Source organism: Heloderma suspectum, chromosome 10, assembly GCF_057233095.1.
Source record: "Heloderma suspectum isolate Gila_16-S chromosome 10, 16-S_ref, whole genome shotgun sequence".
NCBI classification, from domain to species: Eukaryota; Metazoa; Chordata; class Lepidosauria; order Squamata; family Helodermatidae; genus Heloderma; species Heloderma suspectum.
Window position 1 is genome coordinate 29025802 of NC_139467.1, and position 18912 is coordinate 29044713.

Consider the following 18912-nt stretch of genomic DNA (forward strand, 5'->3'; position numbering starts at 1 on the left):
TCACAGGAGGCCTTAGAATGCTCCAGTGGTTCAGGAGCCACAGGACTGACCAGGCTCCAGACCACTTGGAACAGCCTCCTGGGACAGCACTCTGCAGAGACGATAGAGGCAGCATAATATTCCTTTTATATTAAAACATTAAAACAGCATTTTAGCAGCTTACCCCCAGGTTCCAACTATGTCCCAAAGGCCTGCTGGAACAAGAAAGTTTTAACCTGCCTCCAGAAACACATCAAGGAGGGAGCCATCCTAGCCTCCCTGGGAAGGGTGGGGTGTTCCACAGCCGTGGGGCAGCCACTGAGAAGGCCCTCTCCCAGGTTCCCAAGCCTCAAAGTTGTGGGGTTTTTTAATGAAACGTACGTGGGATAAACCACATATTCCATCATATGTGATGGAAGTGGCAGGATAACCTACAGTGTTTCTCTCTCATGTGCGGTTTAGAACTACATATATTGATTGCTATAGCATTTAACCAGAACACGCCCAGAAACATAGGACTCTATAGAACAAAACCCAAACTGTTAAGAACGCACATTTTCTCCACATATTATGATATGGTGACTCTAATCACATATTAGGAAACTGAGCATGACTTGGAACATCGCTAAATGTCCATCAGTAAAAGATACACCAGATCAATATTTTAATAAGGAATGGAAGAAATAGCTATACTGGGAATTTTACAGAGAGGATTAAAAAACAATTTTTTCCTGTGACTTCAGAATTTCCAGATTTATTTTCATCATCTTATTAAGTAGTTTTTAGAGAATGTTCAGAGGAGTAAAGGCCAGGCAGCAATATATGAACACTTTGGGCTTAAACATTGTATTCATCCTAAAAGAAGATATTTCATAATCCAAAATTGTCCAGTTTTTCTGGGGGATAAAACAAAAAAAGGTCTGTGCAAAAAAGTGGTTTCCTCCTGAGTTGTTACTGGGTGTTTTCTGGCCCTTCACATGTCTACTTGGAAGTAAGTCCTATTGCATTCAGTGAGGTTTTCTCCCAGATTAGTGTGTGTGGGCTTGCAACCTTAAGAAACATATCTGGGAAATGGAATAGATATGTTCCAAATATGAAAACATATATGGTTTTGTATAGTCCAGACTTCGGTGAGCTGGAGTCCTCCAGATGTTTTGGACTGCAACTCCCAGCATTCCTGACCATTGGCTATGCTGGCTGGGGCTGCTGGGAGTTGAAGTCCAAAACATCTGGATGGTACCAGGTATAGTCCCTCCCCTTCCATGCAGGCAAACAGAGATATCTGCAGCACGCATAGAACAGGGATGCAGAACCTCTTTCAGCCTGAGGGCTGGATTACATTTCAGAAAAGCTCTGAAGGGCCGCATTGCAGTGGTGGGTGGGGCGGGGCCAAAAATACCAGCCTATTTTAGCTTGAAGATCTTCCTGCCAGTAATGAAGCCTTAGGAGAGTCATTTCAACCTTTTAGAATGAGGGAAAAAACTTGCACAAAATCTGGGAACCTACCAAATGAACAGTGGTTGGGGGGGAAAGGTGGTGGGGTCAGGGAAAAAGCGCGTGGCCTTCTGGGGAACCCCAGAGAGCCAGATTAAGAGCCCTGGAGGGAGGAGGACCATGGAAGCTTGCCTTGGGCTCCTTGCAAGGCCTGAGGTTCTGCTTTGCTGGAATGGACAGATAGATAACCAGATGAGATAAAATTTCTGCCTAAACTGAATGGAAGTAGCAAGTTCAGAGAGAAAATATACACACACATATATATATATATATATATATATATATATATGAGAGAGAGGAAAAGACAAGAGAGCACACAACCCACTTGTCTGGCCTCGCATTGTGGCAGGAAGGTTGGCATCTTGACTTTGGCGGGCTACAGGGCCCCTCCCTGGATTGTCTGAACTGTTGGAGCCACCTGTTACAGGCCTGCTCTGAGTTTTGTGGCTGACAGATGCACTGTCTGGGGAGGGGAGGGGGAGAAAGCACAAGCCTCCAGAGCATTGTCCTTGTCTGTGATCTGCGGAGCCTAAAAAAAGACTGGCGGGAGGAGGCGAGGTATGGCAGGTCTGTGCTGATGGTGTTCGGTTTGGCAGGTGTTTCCCGTGTGGCTGGGTTTAACCATATGGGTGCCAGAAGGAACCACTGAAGTGGGGTGGGTTCATGTCTGCTGTCTTCAAAGGCTTCCCATTTGTTGTGTGTTCAAACTGAGCTGTACAAATAAATCTGCAGACTTGGTTTTGCAGCTATCTGCTCCGTTCTGGTTCGTTTAAATTTTAGGTGTTCCTTTGCAGAATTTAAAGACAAGGGCCAAAGATAAGTGTTATTGGCAGGTGAAGGTGTTGCGTATGTGTGAATGTGGAAGACTGTGACCTGGTTCACATGATTACTGCAGCGCCTGTGGGCACCGGGTTGGCAATCCAAGCCTCCCGCTGTCTTGCTATGTGTGAACCCAGCGAGAGTGGGTTGTTGTTGGGGGGGGGGGGGGTTGAGAAGACACCCAGAACCCATGGACTGTTTTAAGGTTACGGATGGCTCGTCAACTACCCCAACCACCCATCCTCGCCATCTTTGCATGTAACAACAAGCTACGGCGTGTTCCTGCCATGCCCCAAATATTCTGAATGGCGGCCGCTGCCACAACAAGAAACCCTGCAGGGAAATCCACCCACGGTGGCGTCTTGTTATGTTCAAACTGGGCCAATGTAACTGAAAGCTACAGTGCTGTGCAGAATACACAAGCCTGTCCTTGTGAACACTGGTCACTCTTGTCTCTTTGTACTACCTACATGGCTTCCAGTATTTCTCTGCAAACATGAGAGCTAGAAACCTGTTCTGTGTCTTTTTACAAGAAAAAAAGAAAGAAAGCTGTAAATCAGACTCTGCGCTGTTGCCAGTTTCTCTGTGAAACTGCAAGACAAAACTGCTATGAATATGGGCCTCTTGAAATTTGGGGAGCAGATGCAAAGGAGGGTTGAGATCCCTATACTCTTTTAAAACTTGTATAAGAGAGTGAATTTCAGTTGGTGCCACTTGTCACATAAGCTTGGGGAAAGTTGTGCTCAGTCCAATCACATCTTTGACACAGTGGTTAAAAATATGGGTGCTTCATCCTATTTTGCATCTGGTCACCCCAGCAGATGACTTCTTCTTTGTGCCAGACAAGTGTCTTGCGGTTCATTGCATCTCTTAACTGCCAAAGAGGGACCCCAGAGGGCAGGGGGGAGGGAATTCATCCTGTGTGTGTATCTCATGCTTGGTTGTCTGTATTTTCTGTATTTCTTGTAAGCCATCCAGAATATTGCTATTACACTAGAAGGGTGGAGTATAAGTAAGGGTTTTTGTTTGTTTTGTGTTCCTGAGATGGTGCCAACTATATGATTTTTACATGGAAAAATAACTTATAAAAAACCTGTTCCCTGATTAAAGGGATTTCAGTTTGTTAATTGAATAAAGTTAAAGGGTGCAGCTGTAGTTCAAATTTATATTCTCTCTCTCTCTCTCTCTCTCTCTCTCACACACACACACACACACACACACACACACACACATTGCCCCCATAGGGTTACCTGGTTCCAGTGCTGAAAGGACAGTGGAAGCCATAATTGGCAGGATCTCCTTTCTAGGCAGCTCTTGGTGCCACCTCCTCCATTTAACATTTCTGTCATGTTCCTGTTTCTCAGTCGGTTGCCTGCTCTGCACCCTTCCTTCAGCCACTTTGCCACTTGATATTCCCAGACCTTAGCTTCCCTACGTCTTCCTGGGACTCCTGGCTAGTCCTCAGCCTGCTCCTGCCTCTAGCTCCTGTGTTGAGGTTTTAAGTCCAGCCCAACCAACAGCTTTTGCTTTTCTCTCAGAAGGTGGACTGTCAGGCATTCTGACACTTTGTGCTCTGAGCTGTTGGAATGTCTTTTAACATTCCGTGCCATTCTCTGATCAGTGTCAAGAGGCTTCACTGCCAGTACAGCAGTACAATATAGACCTGTCTGTATCTGTCTGTCTTGGAGGTTGCTCCTCCTCCTTTTCTTCTTCAGCCTTCAATCCTGGAATAATGTAAATACATGAAAAGCAAGTCCTTGATTCAAGCTAGGTCTGTTTTCAATGAAAGCATTTTTGCCATAACAACGGGAGGTGGTGTTATTAGATTTACTTGTTAAAAGGAGGTCAGTCATCCCTGTACACGCACACTTTCTCCTCATCCCTGATACTACTTGCTGCTTTTTTTTTCAGCACAGCTCTAGTACACACCATAGGAAGCTGCTTTATACTGAGTCAAGATTATTGGCCCACTGAACTTGGTAATGTCTACCGTGACCTACCTGGAGATGCTGGGGATTGAACCTGAAGCATTTTTACATGCAAAGTATGTGTTCTACTGTCTTCCTTTCAATAGTCTGGGCTGAATCCTGGTGGTTAAACCCACATGCAGAGGAAAACACTTACCATCACCCATGGTAGACTCGCCATGGAGCATCTTCCGTTGGCCTCCTGCACATCTGGGTTTGGGGGGCAGATCCTTAAAGCTGGAAGGGCCGTGGCTCACCATGCTTTGCATGTGGAAGGTTCACAGCTCGATACCTGTCTGAAGCCCCAGAGACCCACTGCCAGTCAGTATATACAGATCATCAGCCTTCCCCCACCTCCATCAGCACTGTCACTTTAATATAAGCTCCTCTGTCACTTCAGCTGGAAGTTGTGCGCTTTACACAGGAAAGTGCTTTATACCAGGTTAGACTGTTGATCCTTCAATATGGCCTACACCAGTCTTCCCCAGTCTAGATCCTTCCAGTTGTTTGGGCCTATAGCTCCCATCATCCTTGACCATTGGTCATGTTGGGTGGGGCTGATGAGAGTTGTAGGCCAAAACATTTTGCAACATAATTTGCAAAATAAAAGTATGAAATGAGTGTAACAGAAGTGTTTTTATGCTCCCCTGACCCACCTTGCATGCATTCTGACCTTAAGTACAGGCTGGAGCAACTAGTGCCCTCTTGTCTTCACTCGATCTCCCTCCTTCTGGGCACTCAGCCACCCAGTTCCCTGCCACCGCTGCTGTTCGCCTGAGTGATCCAGTAGCAGGGAGAGGAAGCACTTGAGGAGAATGGCAGGCGGCATGGGAGCGGTCTGGCCACCAGGCAGGAAGTGGGCAGGAAGTGATAGGGGAGCTGGTTGCTTTTTGCTGCTGCTCTATTTTATGTTTTTCTTATTTTTCCTGCCGGCCGTCTTTCGTACACTGTTCCAGCTAGCAGTTGGAAAGGGCTAGGACAGATGCCCTTCTGTGAGCTGACACACACATGGCAACAAAGCCCCTTCCCTCCTTCTCTCTGTGGCCAGCTCGGGTTGAACAGCTGCAAGGTCTCAGAACCGGCTCTTAATAACAGGCCATGACTTGTGTAAACTCTCTGGCTTGATTCTCTTTCTCTGAGACACTGGACAAGGTGCTTTATTGGCAGAAGCGTAGCAGCAATGCCATAAGCGTCCTTCAAACCTTCCCCTGCCTTGGACAAGCACTCAGGTTCTGCAGCTGTTTACGGAAGGGGAAGTCAAGGCTTGGGGAAGCATGTACTTTGCTTAAAACAAAAGAAAAAGAAAAGCCTAGGAGTTCCGCACAACATAAGCTGAGTTTTGCGATCTGTACCGAATGTGCAGATTAAACCAATTTGCGTCATCTGCGTAAGTCTTTAAGATGGAGGGGCAGAACATGCATCTCTTTATTTCAGTTCTTTATATTCAAAAGTCAGACCATGGTCCCCGTATTGCCTATTCCAGGGTCTCAGGCAAAGATCTTCCTTCTGTTTATGATGTGCTACTAGCGACTTGCTTTAAAAAACAAGCAAACAGCAACTCTTGAGTATGGGCATCTCTTGCTGTTCTACTCGCTCTTTTGACAGGTCTTGGGGACAGTCTTTTACCCGTGTAAGCTGTCAGCATGCACCTGGTCATGTTGAAATGCATATACTGAGTGAGTGGGTCTCGCCTGCATATTGGTGACACCTCACCCCAAACATCTTACTCCAACCGTTTCATATACTGTATTTGTTTAAAAGCAGGGGGGAATGAGAGAAAAGCCTATAAGGACCCTATAACATGGGTGCAAAGTCAGGCCTGTATGCCAAATCCAGCCCCCCTGGGGTCATAATCCAGCCCTTCAGAGTTCCCCAGATGGCCACACCCCTTCCCCCTGGCAGCCAATCATTTGGTAGTTTCCCAGCTTTTGTGCGGCTTTCCCCCATTCTTAAAGGTTGAAATGCCTCTCCTAAGGCTTAGTTCTTGGCAGCAAGAGCTGTAAGGTAAAATATTCGGGGGGGGGGGTGTATTTGTGACCTGGCCCCTTTTCCTTTGGCTCTGCCCTGTTTTGCCTTTGGCTCCCCACCACCACCACTGGAATCCCCCCCCCCCAAGAGCTTTCCCAGTTGTAGTTCAAAATACCTGGAAGGCACCATGTTGCCTACCCCTGAAATATCAAAGGGCTTGCTGACTAACAGCAGCAGAACGCAGCAAACATAAAAGTCTGCTGGAAGAAGAAACAGCTTGCCTAAAGCAAGCAGAGAAAGCATCTGAGTCCAGGGGCTACCACAAACAAGGCCCTGTTTTGCATGCCCAACCGCCACACCTCTGACGATGATGGAACATACAGATCTTAATGCTCAGGCAGGTTTACATGAGAGAAGACAGTCCTTCCAACATGATGGTCCTAAACCACTGAGGCTGCAAACTAGAGCATGCATTCTTGGGAGTAAGCCTCACTGAACACAGTAGGATACTTCTGAGTGAACATGCAAAGAATCATAGAATAGTAGGGTTGGAAGAGGCCTATAAGACCATTGAGTCCAACCCCCTGCGCAATGCAGGAATCCAAGTCAGAGCATCCTTTACAGAGGACTGTCCAGCCTCATCTTGAATGCCGCCAGTGTGGGGGAGCCCACCACCTCCCTAGGGAATTGGTTCCATTGTCATATTGCTCTAACAGTCAGGAAGTTTTTCCTGATGTTCAGCCGGAATCTGGCTTCTTGTCACTTGAGCCCATTATTTCATGTCCTGCATTCTGGGATGATGGAGAAGAGATCCTGGCCTTCCTCTCTGTGCCCACCTTTCAAGTACTTGAAGAATGCTATCCTATCTCCCCTCAGTCTTCTCTTCTCAAGGCTAAACATGTCCAGTTCTTTCAGTCTCTCTTCATAGGGCTTTGTTTCCAATCACCTGATCATCTTCGTTGCCTCCTCTGAACCCTCTCCAGCTTGTCTGCATCCTTCTTAAAGGGTGCTGCCCAGAACTGGACACAGTACTCCAGATGAGGCCTAACCAGTGCTGAGTAGAGGGGAACTAGTACTTCCCAGGATTTGGAAGCTATGCTTCTATTAATGCAGCCCAAAATAGCATTTGCCTTTTTTGCAGCTACATCACATTGTTGGCTCATATTCAGCTTGTGATCTGCAACAATTGCAAGATACTTCTCACTTGTAGTTTTGTTGAGCCAAGTATCCCCCATCTTGAAACTGTGCATTTGGGTTTTTTTTCCTAGGTGCAGAACTTGGCATTTATCCCTATTAAATGTCATTCTGTTGTTTTCTGCCCAGCGCTCCAGTCTATCAAGATCACTTTGAATTTTGTTTCTGTCTTCCAGGGTATTAGCTATCCCGCCCCATTTTGTGTCATCTGCAAATCCCTCTGCAAATCTGCATTCCCTGCACCTCCTCCTCCAAGTCACTAATAAAAATGTTGAAGAGCACTGGGCCCAGGACTGAGCCCTGCGGTACCCCACTTGTTACCTCTCCCCAGTTTGAGAAGATCCCATTGATAAGCACTCTTTGAGTCCGATTCTGTAGCCAACTGTGGATCTACTTGATAGTTTTTCATCTAGCCCATCATAGGATGGGTTAAGACCAGCACTCTTGAGTTGAGCCTGGAAAACAAACATTAAACCTGGAAACTGATGTGACTTTGCCTTGTTTGTTAAATGGGGAAATCCTTCCTACTTAACTGATTTGAAACCAGAAGGATAGATTTTCAGTAATTCTTGAACAGAGGCCCAAGACTGTAGTAAAATAATGGAGATGTAATTTAATTATTAGAAACTGTTTTTCCCCTTACTGATAGTTGTAGGAGGGATTTTTGCCACCCAAGGAGATTATGATATATCTTGGTTTTCCCCCGAATTTTGAGTGGTGGTCCAATTTTTTATTCTGATTTTCCCCTCCCCCCCTTTAATTTCTGTTATAGGTAATGAAAAAAATGGAATCTGCACCCAATAAGAGGCATGAAAAACCTGCAATGCAAATGTTAATACCCAGCTGTGGCCTGTTCTGTTCTTTGAACTTATTTTAGTAACCTAACCATGGCAGTGTCTCTCTCTCTTTCTCTCTCCCCTCTCTTTCTAGGCCAAAAGGAAGCTAGATCTAGAAGGAACAGGGCAGCAATGCATCCCAGAATTCCGGACCCCAAAAGGCAAGGGAAGGACACTTCCCCACATCCCTAGTCCCAAAAGTAAGTGGAACCAGAAGTACTAGATGGGATGTGTGTGGAAACGCGGCATTTTTATTTTTAAAAATTAAATCAAGTTTAATTGATTTAAATTAAAGGCCATATCCACTTGGAGGGAAGGAACTTTCCAGGGGCCATACGCTAGAGGTGGGAAGCCCCCTGCAAAAAGTGGGTGGGATTAAAAGAAAGTGGTTGGTGTTATACTAAAGTGGGTGGGGCCTCTCTCTTGCGCGGGCGTGTGTGCGTGTGCATACGCATGTGCACGCATGCACACATATATGCACACACAGAAAAGGGAAAGGGAAGTCTAGGCTTGAGGAAGCTCTCTGTGGATGCTCCTTACCCTGCCCCTGACTAGCAGAAATGGAATCAATCCAGCCTCTAAAAGGCCACCCAGGTCGCCTGGGCGAGCCTGAATTATCTCTTGAGGTGACCACTCAGTGACATCTTGTGCAACTTTGCTCTTCCTCCTTTTAGACAACAAGCATCTTGGTTCTTAGCAGAACTTAGGAAACTGCGTTATATAGAGTCAGGGCACTGTTCGATGGGGGCAGCCTTCTTTTTTTTATCCTACAGTGCCTCTGGGAACAACACAACATGATGTAGTGTCATTCCCATTGGGGCATTTTATAGTACTGAAGAACAGGATGGGCTGCTCATTACTGTCATTACTGTTCCATCCACAGCAGCTTGAAGTGGCAGTGAAGCTTGTTCTGTATTTTTTTTTAAAGCGAGCTAAAGTTTTATCCTCTGCTTCCTTGTCTTAACGGTAAGCCCCCCACTCCCACCTAAACATACTAGAAGAAAGTCTGCCCCCATTTTCATGGGGGACGAATGGACCCACAAAAGTGGGGGATGTTTTCAACGTCATTGCAGCGTCATTGCAGCTGCATGCAGGGCAGTAAGGATAATTGGATGGAAACAAAGTCGGCCACAAGAGGGAGATACGTATCCATTTGTTGACATGAGTAAGCAATCCAAAGAGTGTTATTGTTTAGGAGAAATTACCAAAAATATAGTAGCACCTTCAAAGACCAACAGGTTTTAGCTCTCCTCTCTCTCTCTCTCTCTCTCTCTCACACACACACACACACACACACACACACGCCCCCCCCCCCCAATTGCCAGCTTAGGGATGGGAGTAGGGTGGCCAGATGTAAAAGAGGAAAGGAGCTTCTGTGCCTTTAATAGTGGTGAAGAGGGAATTCAACAGTGTAGCTTATGGGACAGCTACTAAAGGTGTAAGAGCCCCGCCCTGTTTTGCATATGGCCACCCCAGGTAAGAGGTATGTTTAGAGCAGGTGGTCATGTGGGGACCACCTTTTTTTGTGGTCCCCACATTTGCCACCAGTGATGGTGCGTTTGCCGCGTTCGAGAGCCATTGTGGTGCAGTGGTGAGAGTGTTGGACTGGGACTTGGGAGAAGCTGGGTACAGCTTTGGCCCTAAAGCTCACTGGGTGACATTGGGCCAGGCACTGGCTTGCAGCCTAACCAACCTCACAGGATCGTTGTGAGGATAAAATGGAGAGGAGGAGGACTATGTGTGCCATCTTGGGCTCCTTGGAGGAAGCACTAGGATATAAATGTAACAACAAAACACTAAAATGTGGCAGCAAAAAAGGCAATTTCTCCCCTTAAGGCAAGGTGCAAGGGGAACGTGGGCCTTGTTTTAAAGCAGAATCACGCTCCTGGAAGCAAATTTGGCAGTGCAGAGGTGGAAGTTTTGGCAGGATGGTGGTGTGACTCCCAGTGGGTTCTGAGGGTCTTTGTCCCCCTGAAGTTGCCCACTCCTATTTTAGAGGGGTGGGTGGGCGTAACTTGGGCATGCTGTTAGGCCATTAGGAAAAACAGCCCTGGGCCCACCTTCTCTCTCCCTCCTCCTCAAAGTGACCCACCTGTAAAAAGCTAGTTGCTGACCAGGGCCTCTACAGCAATGAGGGAGAGAAACTTTGCGTCCCCAAATGGCATAGTTCTGTGTGTGCTCGAAACTTTGCGTCCCCAAATGGCATAGTTCTGTGCGTGCTCGAAACTTTGCGTCCCCAAATAGCATAGTTCTGTGCGTGCTCTGACAAATCTCGTACTTTGCTCTCCAGCCCCCAAGTCACCTGGAGAGAAGACACGCTACGACACATCGCTCGGCCTGCTGACCAAGAAGTTCATTCACTTGCTCAGCGAGTCGGAAGATGGGGTGCTAGACCTGAACCGGGCTGCCGAGGTGCTGGACGTCCAGAAGCGGCGCATCTACGACATCACCAATGTCCTGGAGGGGATCCAGCTCATCCGCAAGAAATCCAAGAACAACATCCAGTGGATGTAAGTGCCTTGGGCACATTGGTGCCTCAGGGCTTGCAGCAATCAAGCGTGTGTGTTGGACTGTAACACAACTCCCTCCAAGGGAGGTTCAGAGGATGGCCACAAGGGAGAGCAGAGCCTTCTTGGTGGTGCCCCCCCCCCAATTCTGGAATGCTCTCCCTGCCGAGTCCTGCCTGGCGCCAACATTGTCACATTTTCGGCACCAGGTTAAGACTTTCTTCTATCCCCAGGTATTTCATGACATATGAAGGGGCTTTTAATGTCATTTGTTTGATGAGGTCCCAGTATCTTAGCATAGCTGGGTTTTTTTAGCTGTTTTAAACTCGTTTTTGTTTTAATTTTTCACGTTAAGGGTTTTATATTAGATTTTGGTTACATTGCCTTTTGGGGGGTTGTCATTTCTGTGAACTCTGTGAACCCAGAGACTTTGGCAGTTCGGTGATATCGAAATGAAATGACATGAAATGAAATGAACCCCCATAATTCACAGCTGGCATCGCCAGCACAGTGGCATGCAATGGGAATTGCAGTTCCAACACATCTGGGAGGTGCCAGGTTGGGAAGGCTGGGCTACACATAGTGCTGTCAGAGAAATCCGCAACAGAATCAAACAAGTTTGGATTTTTATGAATCCGATCCGTGGGTTCTGCAGCGGAGCAGATTTCCCCAGTCGAGCAGATTCTGCAGACTTCTCGACTGTTCTTCTAACTTTCTGGAATTTTGCGCAAATTTAGTAATAGAAAAATATGCCCCCTAATAAGGCCCAGAATGCACATTTCCCCCACGGGCTAAAGCGTGAAAATGCACATTTTGCAGGGATTTTCACACTTTTGCAAGCACAAATTTGGAAACAAAAAGATCTGATTCTGTCGATGGGTGGATGACAGAACAAAAGGTGCCTGACAATTCATGAAACACAGATAGAACAGATCTCATACAATCCATACATCAATAGCTACACATTCCCCTAACTGAGACTGGTGTATGTGTGTGCGCGCGCATGTGCGTGTGTGTGTGATGGGCTCTTGCCACAGCCCCCCCCCCCCACCGCATTCTGAAGCCATCCCTGCTCCGAACAGGAGATGTTTCATACCATCCTTCCTTGCAACAAGAGCAATAACATTCCTGACCATCCTTTGCAGGTCACTATGTCTAATGCCCTCCCTGTGCCATTGAAGCTGGGAAGGATGAGAGCTAAGCAGTGGGGCAGCTGCCCTTTCCAGGTTGGCCCCACTCCTCCATGATGGGAGGTGTCGTTGAACATGTTGGGGTTGGACTTGATGGTCTTGTAGGCCCCTTCCAACCCTACTATTCTATGATTCTATGTCTGGAGGGCACCAGGTTGGGCAAGGGTGACCTAGAAGAATGGTGGCTTCTCCCTTCTGGAGGTCTCCAATCAGAGCCTGGGCAGCCACCTGTTGGAGATGCTCCAGCTTTGGATGACCTACGCTGAGCAGGGGGTCGGACCAGGTGGCCTACAAAGCTGAGCTGTGGTGCCTCTTCTTACGGGGGAATCACAACTCTTCCATAAGAGTTGCATGGAGGGCTTCTGAGCCTTGAATTGCATGTGCTGTATCTCCCCACCCTCCATCTTTTATAATGGGGGTAAGGCAACTTGTGGTCCTCCAAACATTTTGGCCTACAATTCCCATCAGCCCTAGCTAGCATAGTCAATAGTGAAGGATTATGGGAGTTGTAGGCCAAAATATCTGGAGAGCCATCCCTGTTCTATAAGATGGCATTTCAGCACAACTATTATTTTGATCTGTTGTTGTTTCTCCTGTTTGTTTTTTCTTTAACAAGCACACAAACAGTCTGGTTCCTTTACAAGGCAAAGGCACACAATTTCAAAATCAACTTAGAATCATAGAATAGTAGGGTTGGAAGGGGCCTACAAGGCCATCGCGTCCAACCCCCTGCTCAATGCAAGAATCCAAGTCAGAGCATCCCTGACAGATGGCTGTCCAGCCTCGTCTTGAACGCCTCCAATGTGGGAGAGCTGACCACCTCCCTAGGTCATTGGTTCCATTGTCGTATTGCTCTAACAGTCAGGAAGTTTTTCCTGATGTTCAGCCGGAATCTGGCTTCCTGTAACTTGAGCCCATGATTCTGTGTCCTGCACTCTGGGATGATCGAGAAGAGATCCTGGCCTTCCTCTCTGTGCCCACCTTTCAAGTCCTTGAAGAGCGCTATCCTATCTCCCCTCAGTCTTCTCAAGGCTAAACATGCCCAGTTCTTTCAGTCTCTCTTCATAGGGCTTTGTTTCTAGTCCCCTGATCATCCTCATTGCCCTCCTCTGAACCCTCTCCAGCTTGTCTGCATCCTTCTTAAAGTGTGGTGCCCAGAACTGGACACAGTACTCCAGGTGAGGCCTAACCAGTGCTGAGTAGAGGGGAACTAGTACTTCCCGGGATTTGGAAGCGATGCTTCTGTTAACGCAGCCCAAAATAGCATTTCCCTTTTTTGCAGCCACATTACATTGTTGGCTCATATTCAGCTTGTGATTGACAACAGTTCCAAGATCCTTCTCGCTTGTCGTGTTGTTGAGGCACGTATCCCCCATCTTGTAACTGTGCATTTGGTTTCTTTTTCCTAGGTGCAGAACTTGGCATTTATCCCTATTAAATGTCATTCTGTTGTTTTCTGCCCAGCGCTCCAGTCTATCAAGATCACTTTGAATTTTGTTTCTGTCTTTCAAAGTATTAGCTATCCTGCCACATTTTGTGTCACCTGCAAATCTGATCAGCATTCCCTGCACCTCCTCCTCCAAGTCATTCATAAAAATGTTGAAGAGCACTGGGCCCAGGACTGAGCCTTGCGGTACCCCACTCGTTACCTCTCCCCAGTTTGAGAAGATCCCACTGATAAGCACTCTTTGAGTCCGATTCTGTAGCCAACTGTGGATCCACCGGATTGTTGTTTCATCTAGCCCACTTTGAGCTAGTTTGCTCATCAGGATATCATGGGGCACTTTGTCGAAAACTTTGCTGAAGTCCAGGTATATTATGTCTACAGCATTCCCACAGTCCACAAGGGAGGTGACTTGATCAAAAAATGAGATCAGATTCATCTGGAGGACTTGTTCTTGACAAAAGTAATCACTGCATTGTTTTCAAGGTGCTTCCAGATGGATTGCTTTATCATCTGCTCCAGAATTTTCCCAGGGACTGATGTCAGACTGACTGGTCTGTAGTTCCCAGGTTCCTCCTTTTTACCCTTTTTGAAGATAGGAACAACATTAGCCCTCCTCCAGTCATCTGGCACTTCCCCCGTCCTCCATGATTTCTCCAAGAGAATAGTGGTTCTGAGAGTTCTTCTGCCAGTTCCTTTATTACTCTAGGATGCAGTTCATCTGGCCCTGGAGATTTGAACTCATTCAAAGTAATGAGGTGTTCCTTGACCATATGCCTATCGATCTCAAGCTGCAATCCTGCCCCTTCAGCCTGTACTTCGCCTTTGCCAGGGGGGTCATAGACCCTTTTTTGGGAGAAGACTGAGCCAAAGTAGGAATTGAGGACTTCTGCCTTTTCTTTGTCATCTGTTATCGTTTTGCCATCCTTCTTTAATAGCTGAACAACCATTTATTTCCTCTGCCTTTTACTATGCACGTAGCTGAAGAAAGCCTTTCTGTTGTTTTTAGCATCCCTCACTAACCTCAGCTCGTTCTCAGCTGTAGCCTTCCTGGAGCCATCCCTGCAATTCTGTGCTACCTGCCTATACTCTTCCTTTGTTACTTGGCCTTCTTTCCACTTCCTATATGTGTCCTTTTTTGTTTTCAGGGCATCTCTAAGCTTTTTGTGAAGCCACATTGGCTTCTTCTGTTGTCTTCCACCTTTTCTTCTTGTTGGAATTGTTTGTAATTGTGCCTTGAGAATTTCCTTTTTTAAAAACTCCCACCCATCTTGGACTCCTTCTCTCGTTAGAGTCGCTTGCCATGGGACCTTACTTATCATTGTTCTGAGTTTATTAAAATCAGCTTTCTTAAAATCCACGGTACGCATTTGACTACACTCGGCTTTTGCTTCCCTGAGAACCAAGAACTCAAGTACAACATGGTCGCTTTCCCCCAGAGTTCCTGTAACTGCTACTTTATCCGCTAAGTCATCTCTGTTGGTTAGGATCAAGTCAAGGATAGCCGATCCTCTAGTTCCTTCGTCTACTTTCTGCAGGAGGAAGTTATCCGCCACACAAGTCAGGAATTTCCTGGAGGGGCCACATTTTGCAGAATTTGTCTCCCAACAAATATCGGGGAAATTGAAGTCCCCCATTACTACTACATCATGCTTCCTTAAAACATTGGCTGTTTTCTTTTCAAAAGTTTCATCCTCATCTTCTCCTTGATTGGGTGGCCAGTAGTAGATTCCAACCATCAGGTTCCTTTTATTCTTTGCTCCATTTATTTTGATCCAGATGCCCTCGATGGGGCTACCAAGCTCATCCTCCTGTATTTCTGTGCAGAGATACGTATTTTTCGCATATAGTGCAACCCCACCTCCCTTTCTGTTCCTCCTGTTCTTTTTGAACAAGTTATATCCTTCAATTGCTGTATTCCAGTCATGAGAGTCATCCCACCAAGCCTCAGTTATACCTATCAAGTCATAATTTCCCTCCTGTATTAAGAGTTCAAGTTCGTTCTGTTTGTTTCCCATACTCTGGGCATTAGTATATAGACATTGAAGACCATGTGCTTCATAGTCTGGCTTTCTTCCTACATGTGTCTGAAGACTTCCTTGTCCCTTCTTATTTTTCCCCTTTAAAGAGCAACAAAAAACCAACTTTTGCATTCTGCATAAGTTCAGAGACATCCTGCACGGTGACAGGATTTTGAAACCCAAAGCTGGTTCAAATGGTTCTTATGTTGCAAATGGGATTCTACACTCTTTCTGGTATATCTGTGCAAGTCTTGGACCAGTTCAAGTCCTGGAGAGGCTGTCCAAGTCCTGGACCAGTGCCTGAACTCAGTAACGGGTAGGATGAGGGCCAATAAACTGAAACTGAAACCTGGCAAGATGGAAGCCCTGTGGGTGGGTGGTTCCTGAGTCTGGGAGATGGGGTTGCACTCCCTTCAAAAGATCAGGTCCATAGTTCGGGGGTACTCCTAGATCCATCACAGTTGCTGGAGGCCCAAGTGGCCATGACAGCTCGGAGTGCCTTTTACCACAGCCTCTCCTGGGCAGGGATAGCTTGGCCACACTGGTATAGGCACTGGTAACCTTAAGGCTGGATTATTGCAATGCACTCTGTGTGGGGCTGCCCTTGAGGCTGCTCCGGAAGCTGGAGCTAGTGCAGAACGCAGCAGCTCGGCTGTTGTCGGGAGCTGCCCCTTTTCAGCATGCAGCTCCTTTGCTGGGGGAACTGCACTGGCTGCCTATCTGCTACCAGGCCAGGCTCAAGGTTTTAGTACTAGTGTACAAAGCCCTAAACAACTCGGGACCAGGTTACCTGAGAGAGCACCTTCTCCCTTGCCAACATACCCAGTCACTGAGGTCATTGGAGGGCTTGCTCCTGGTGGTTCCACATGGACCTGTGGCCCGACTGGAGTCCACCCGGAGAAGGGCCTTCAGTGTGGCGGCCCCCTTTCTTTGGAACTCCCTGCTCCTGGGGGTCAGGCAGGCGCAAACACTGCGAGGTTTCCGGCGCTTCCTGGAAACAGCACTCTTCCAGGAGGCATTCCTGAATTGACCAATCATGGTTTTTACCGGTATTCTGATTTTAAAGATAGCATAATTTTAATCTGGTGTTTTAATCTTTTACTCCTTTTACAGTTTTATCTCTTGTGTTCACCACTCCGAAATCTGTTGTAGATATGGAATGGTATATAAATATTGTAAATAAATAAATAAAAATATCACTAACTTGCTGAACTTGCCACTCAGGGGCACGGGGATTTTTGAGGATTCTTCTGTGACAACGAAGCAGCAGGCGCTGCGGCAGGACCTGGCGGAGCTCTCCAAGACCGAGAGGGTGCTGGACAAACTCATTCACGAGTGCACGCTTCAGTTGAAGCACCTAACGGATGACGAAACGAACCAGAGATATCCTTTTGAGCATCAGGATCTTGAAGAGGAGATGGGTGGGAGGGCAGAGAGCTGAGCTCTATGTCCTGAATGATCAGGCGGTACAGCCCTTCCAGGACTATACCGCTTTTGAGTGTAGGCCGTGTGTGTGACCTCTGAAGGCTCCCAACATATACAGAATAATTCTGTGTGTGCGTGTGTGGAGTGGAGATGGGGTTTGAGCTCTATGTCCAGAATGATCAGGTGGTACAGTCCTTCCAGGACTATATCACTTTTGAGTGAAGGCCGTGTGTGTGACCTCTGAAGGCTCCCAACATATACAGAGTAATTCTGTGTGTGTGTGTGGAGTGGAGATGGGGTTTGAGCTCTATGTCCAGAATGATCAGGTGGTACAGCCCTTCCAGGACTATACCACTTTTGAGTGTAGGCCGTGTGTGTGACCTCTGAAGGCTCCCAACATATACAGAGTAATTCTGTGTGTGTGTGTGTTGGGGGGGCAGGGGGGTTGTGGCAGATGATCCACCACTTCTATAACCCTTCCAGCTCGTTCCAGCCAGGATGGGAGCGTGTGCGCAATTCTTTTTTTTTTTTTCTGCCTTTCTCCTGCCAGATCTTGGCCAGATTCTGCCATCATCCCTGCCTGTAAAAAGCTTTTTTGCTTGTATGGTATAGAGAATGGCTCATCCTGTTGACATGCCACTGCTCTGTATGGAGGGAAGGTGGTTGCTGTTGAATTTTAATATTAAGGAGCATGCAAGCATGCACCTCCCCTGCAAGGTGCCTGAGATGATGCCGTCTGCAAAGAACTGTACGCCATGATAGCTCCATGATAAGGGGATCATTCAGTTCTGAGTCTCCTTTTCCTGAATCTGAGCAGACTGCAGTCGAAATCTTTTCTCATTCTAATGCTGAGCCAGGTACTTAGAGGGTGTAGATTCCATGTCTGGTTCTTGTTCCAGATCATGGTCTGAGTCACTGCCATATTTTGGCACAGTGAGGATGTCTGATATTAATGGATCATGTACAGTGTGTTGAACCTCGGGTCCACGAGCCAAATCCAACCTGCCTAGGGTCCCAAGCCCTCCCTCCGGGGTTCTCCAGATGTTCAAGCCCTCTTTCCCCTGACCACTGCTTGTTTGGTGCTTTTGCAGCTCTTGCCATTTTTCCCCATTCTAAAAAGTAAGAGCTTTAAGGCAGTAAGAGCTTTAAGCTAAGATATCCAGGTGTTTTGGCCTTGCCTCTTCTGCCTTACTCGCTGCTGGAATGTGGCCCCTATGAGCTGCTCCGAAATTGAATTCAGTCTTTGAGCTGAAAAGAGATTTGACAAAAAGGAAGTACTCAGCTGTGCATACCTAGAGTGGAGACGGAGATGCTTGAGTGCCTTGTATGCCTGCTGGATCCCCGTGCTCCGTCCCTGACCCCCCCGCCCCCGCTGCCAAATTTCCAGTAGGAGATACAGAGATTGGACACACAGTTTTATTACCAAGTAGTCGAAGCTTCCCCCCGGTGGTTCTGTGACTTGGGAGTCCCTGTCTGGCATTTCCTTTAACTTCCATCCCCCCGCATCTTACGCTAGCGTACGTCACGTATCAGGATATCCGCGCCATCAGCAACTTCAATGAACAGACAGTGATTGTGGTCAGAGCCCCGCCGGAAACTCGGCTAGAGGTGCCAGACGTATGTGAGGTGAGCAGTGCTGGGCAGAGGGGGCGGGGGCAGATTATCCTTTGCCCTCCCCGTGGGAGTGGGTGTCAGTAAGGAAGCCATTCATTATTATTTGTACCCAGCTGTTCTACACCTATGGCACTCAGAATGACTTGACAACAGAAGGAGTTGGGAGCGGCTATGGCCCTGTCTGTACAATCGTATCTCAGTTTAATAAGCCAAGATATGAATGAGCCTTTTGCCCACGGACTCAGCGGGGGAAACAGAGAGGAGAAAGGCCGTGTGTGAACGGAGCAAGGGGAGCATCCAGGGTCGGCAGCATCAGGCACCTGCCAAGGCCCACTGCCCCACAGGGGGCCCACCACTGACACCTTCTCTGGTGTCTCTCTTTAAAAAAGTGTCCTGGTCCGGGACATGCCATTTTAGCTCCCGACAATGCTCCAGAGGGATGCTACATGGCCAG

At 47.3% G+C, this 18912-nt stretch overlaps 1 protein-coding gene and 1 long non-coding RNA gene across 5 annotated transcripts in view; one reads left to right on the top strand and one right to left on the bottom strand.

Moving 5' to 3' along the window:
- The window catches only part of E2F2 (E2F transcription factor 2), a 59050-nt gene that overhangs the window by 30106 nt on the left and 10032 nt on the right, over nt 1-18912 (top strand). The window contains exons 2-5 of the mRNA XM_084815716.1: nt 8352-8457; nt 10548-10767; nt 16644-16802; nt 18356-18470. Coding sequence (XP_084671842.1) covers nt 8352-8457; nt 10548-10767; nt 16644-16802; nt 18356-18470 — 600 coding nt within the window. The remainder of the gene's footprint in view (nt 1-8351; nt 8458-10547; nt 10768-16643; nt 16803-18355; nt 18471-18912) is intronic.
- LOC146338020 (uncharacterized) overlaps nt 1-18912 on the bottom strand; it is an 86362-nt gene that overhangs the window by 28943 nt on the left and 38507 nt on the right. For 2 of the 4 annotated variants that reach the window (XR_014785139.1, XR_014785140.1), the window contains exons 1-2: nt 4933-5092; nt 4417-4555 (exon numbers count right to left, since the gene is read on the bottom strand). This is a non-coding gene — a long non-coding RNA (uncharacterized LOC146338020). Of the gene's footprint in view, nt 1-4416; nt 4556-4915; nt 5093-16623; nt 16777-18912 lie in introns of those variants that run through there. The other 2 variants (XR_014785142.1, XR_014785141.1) reach the window with 2 other exon arrangements.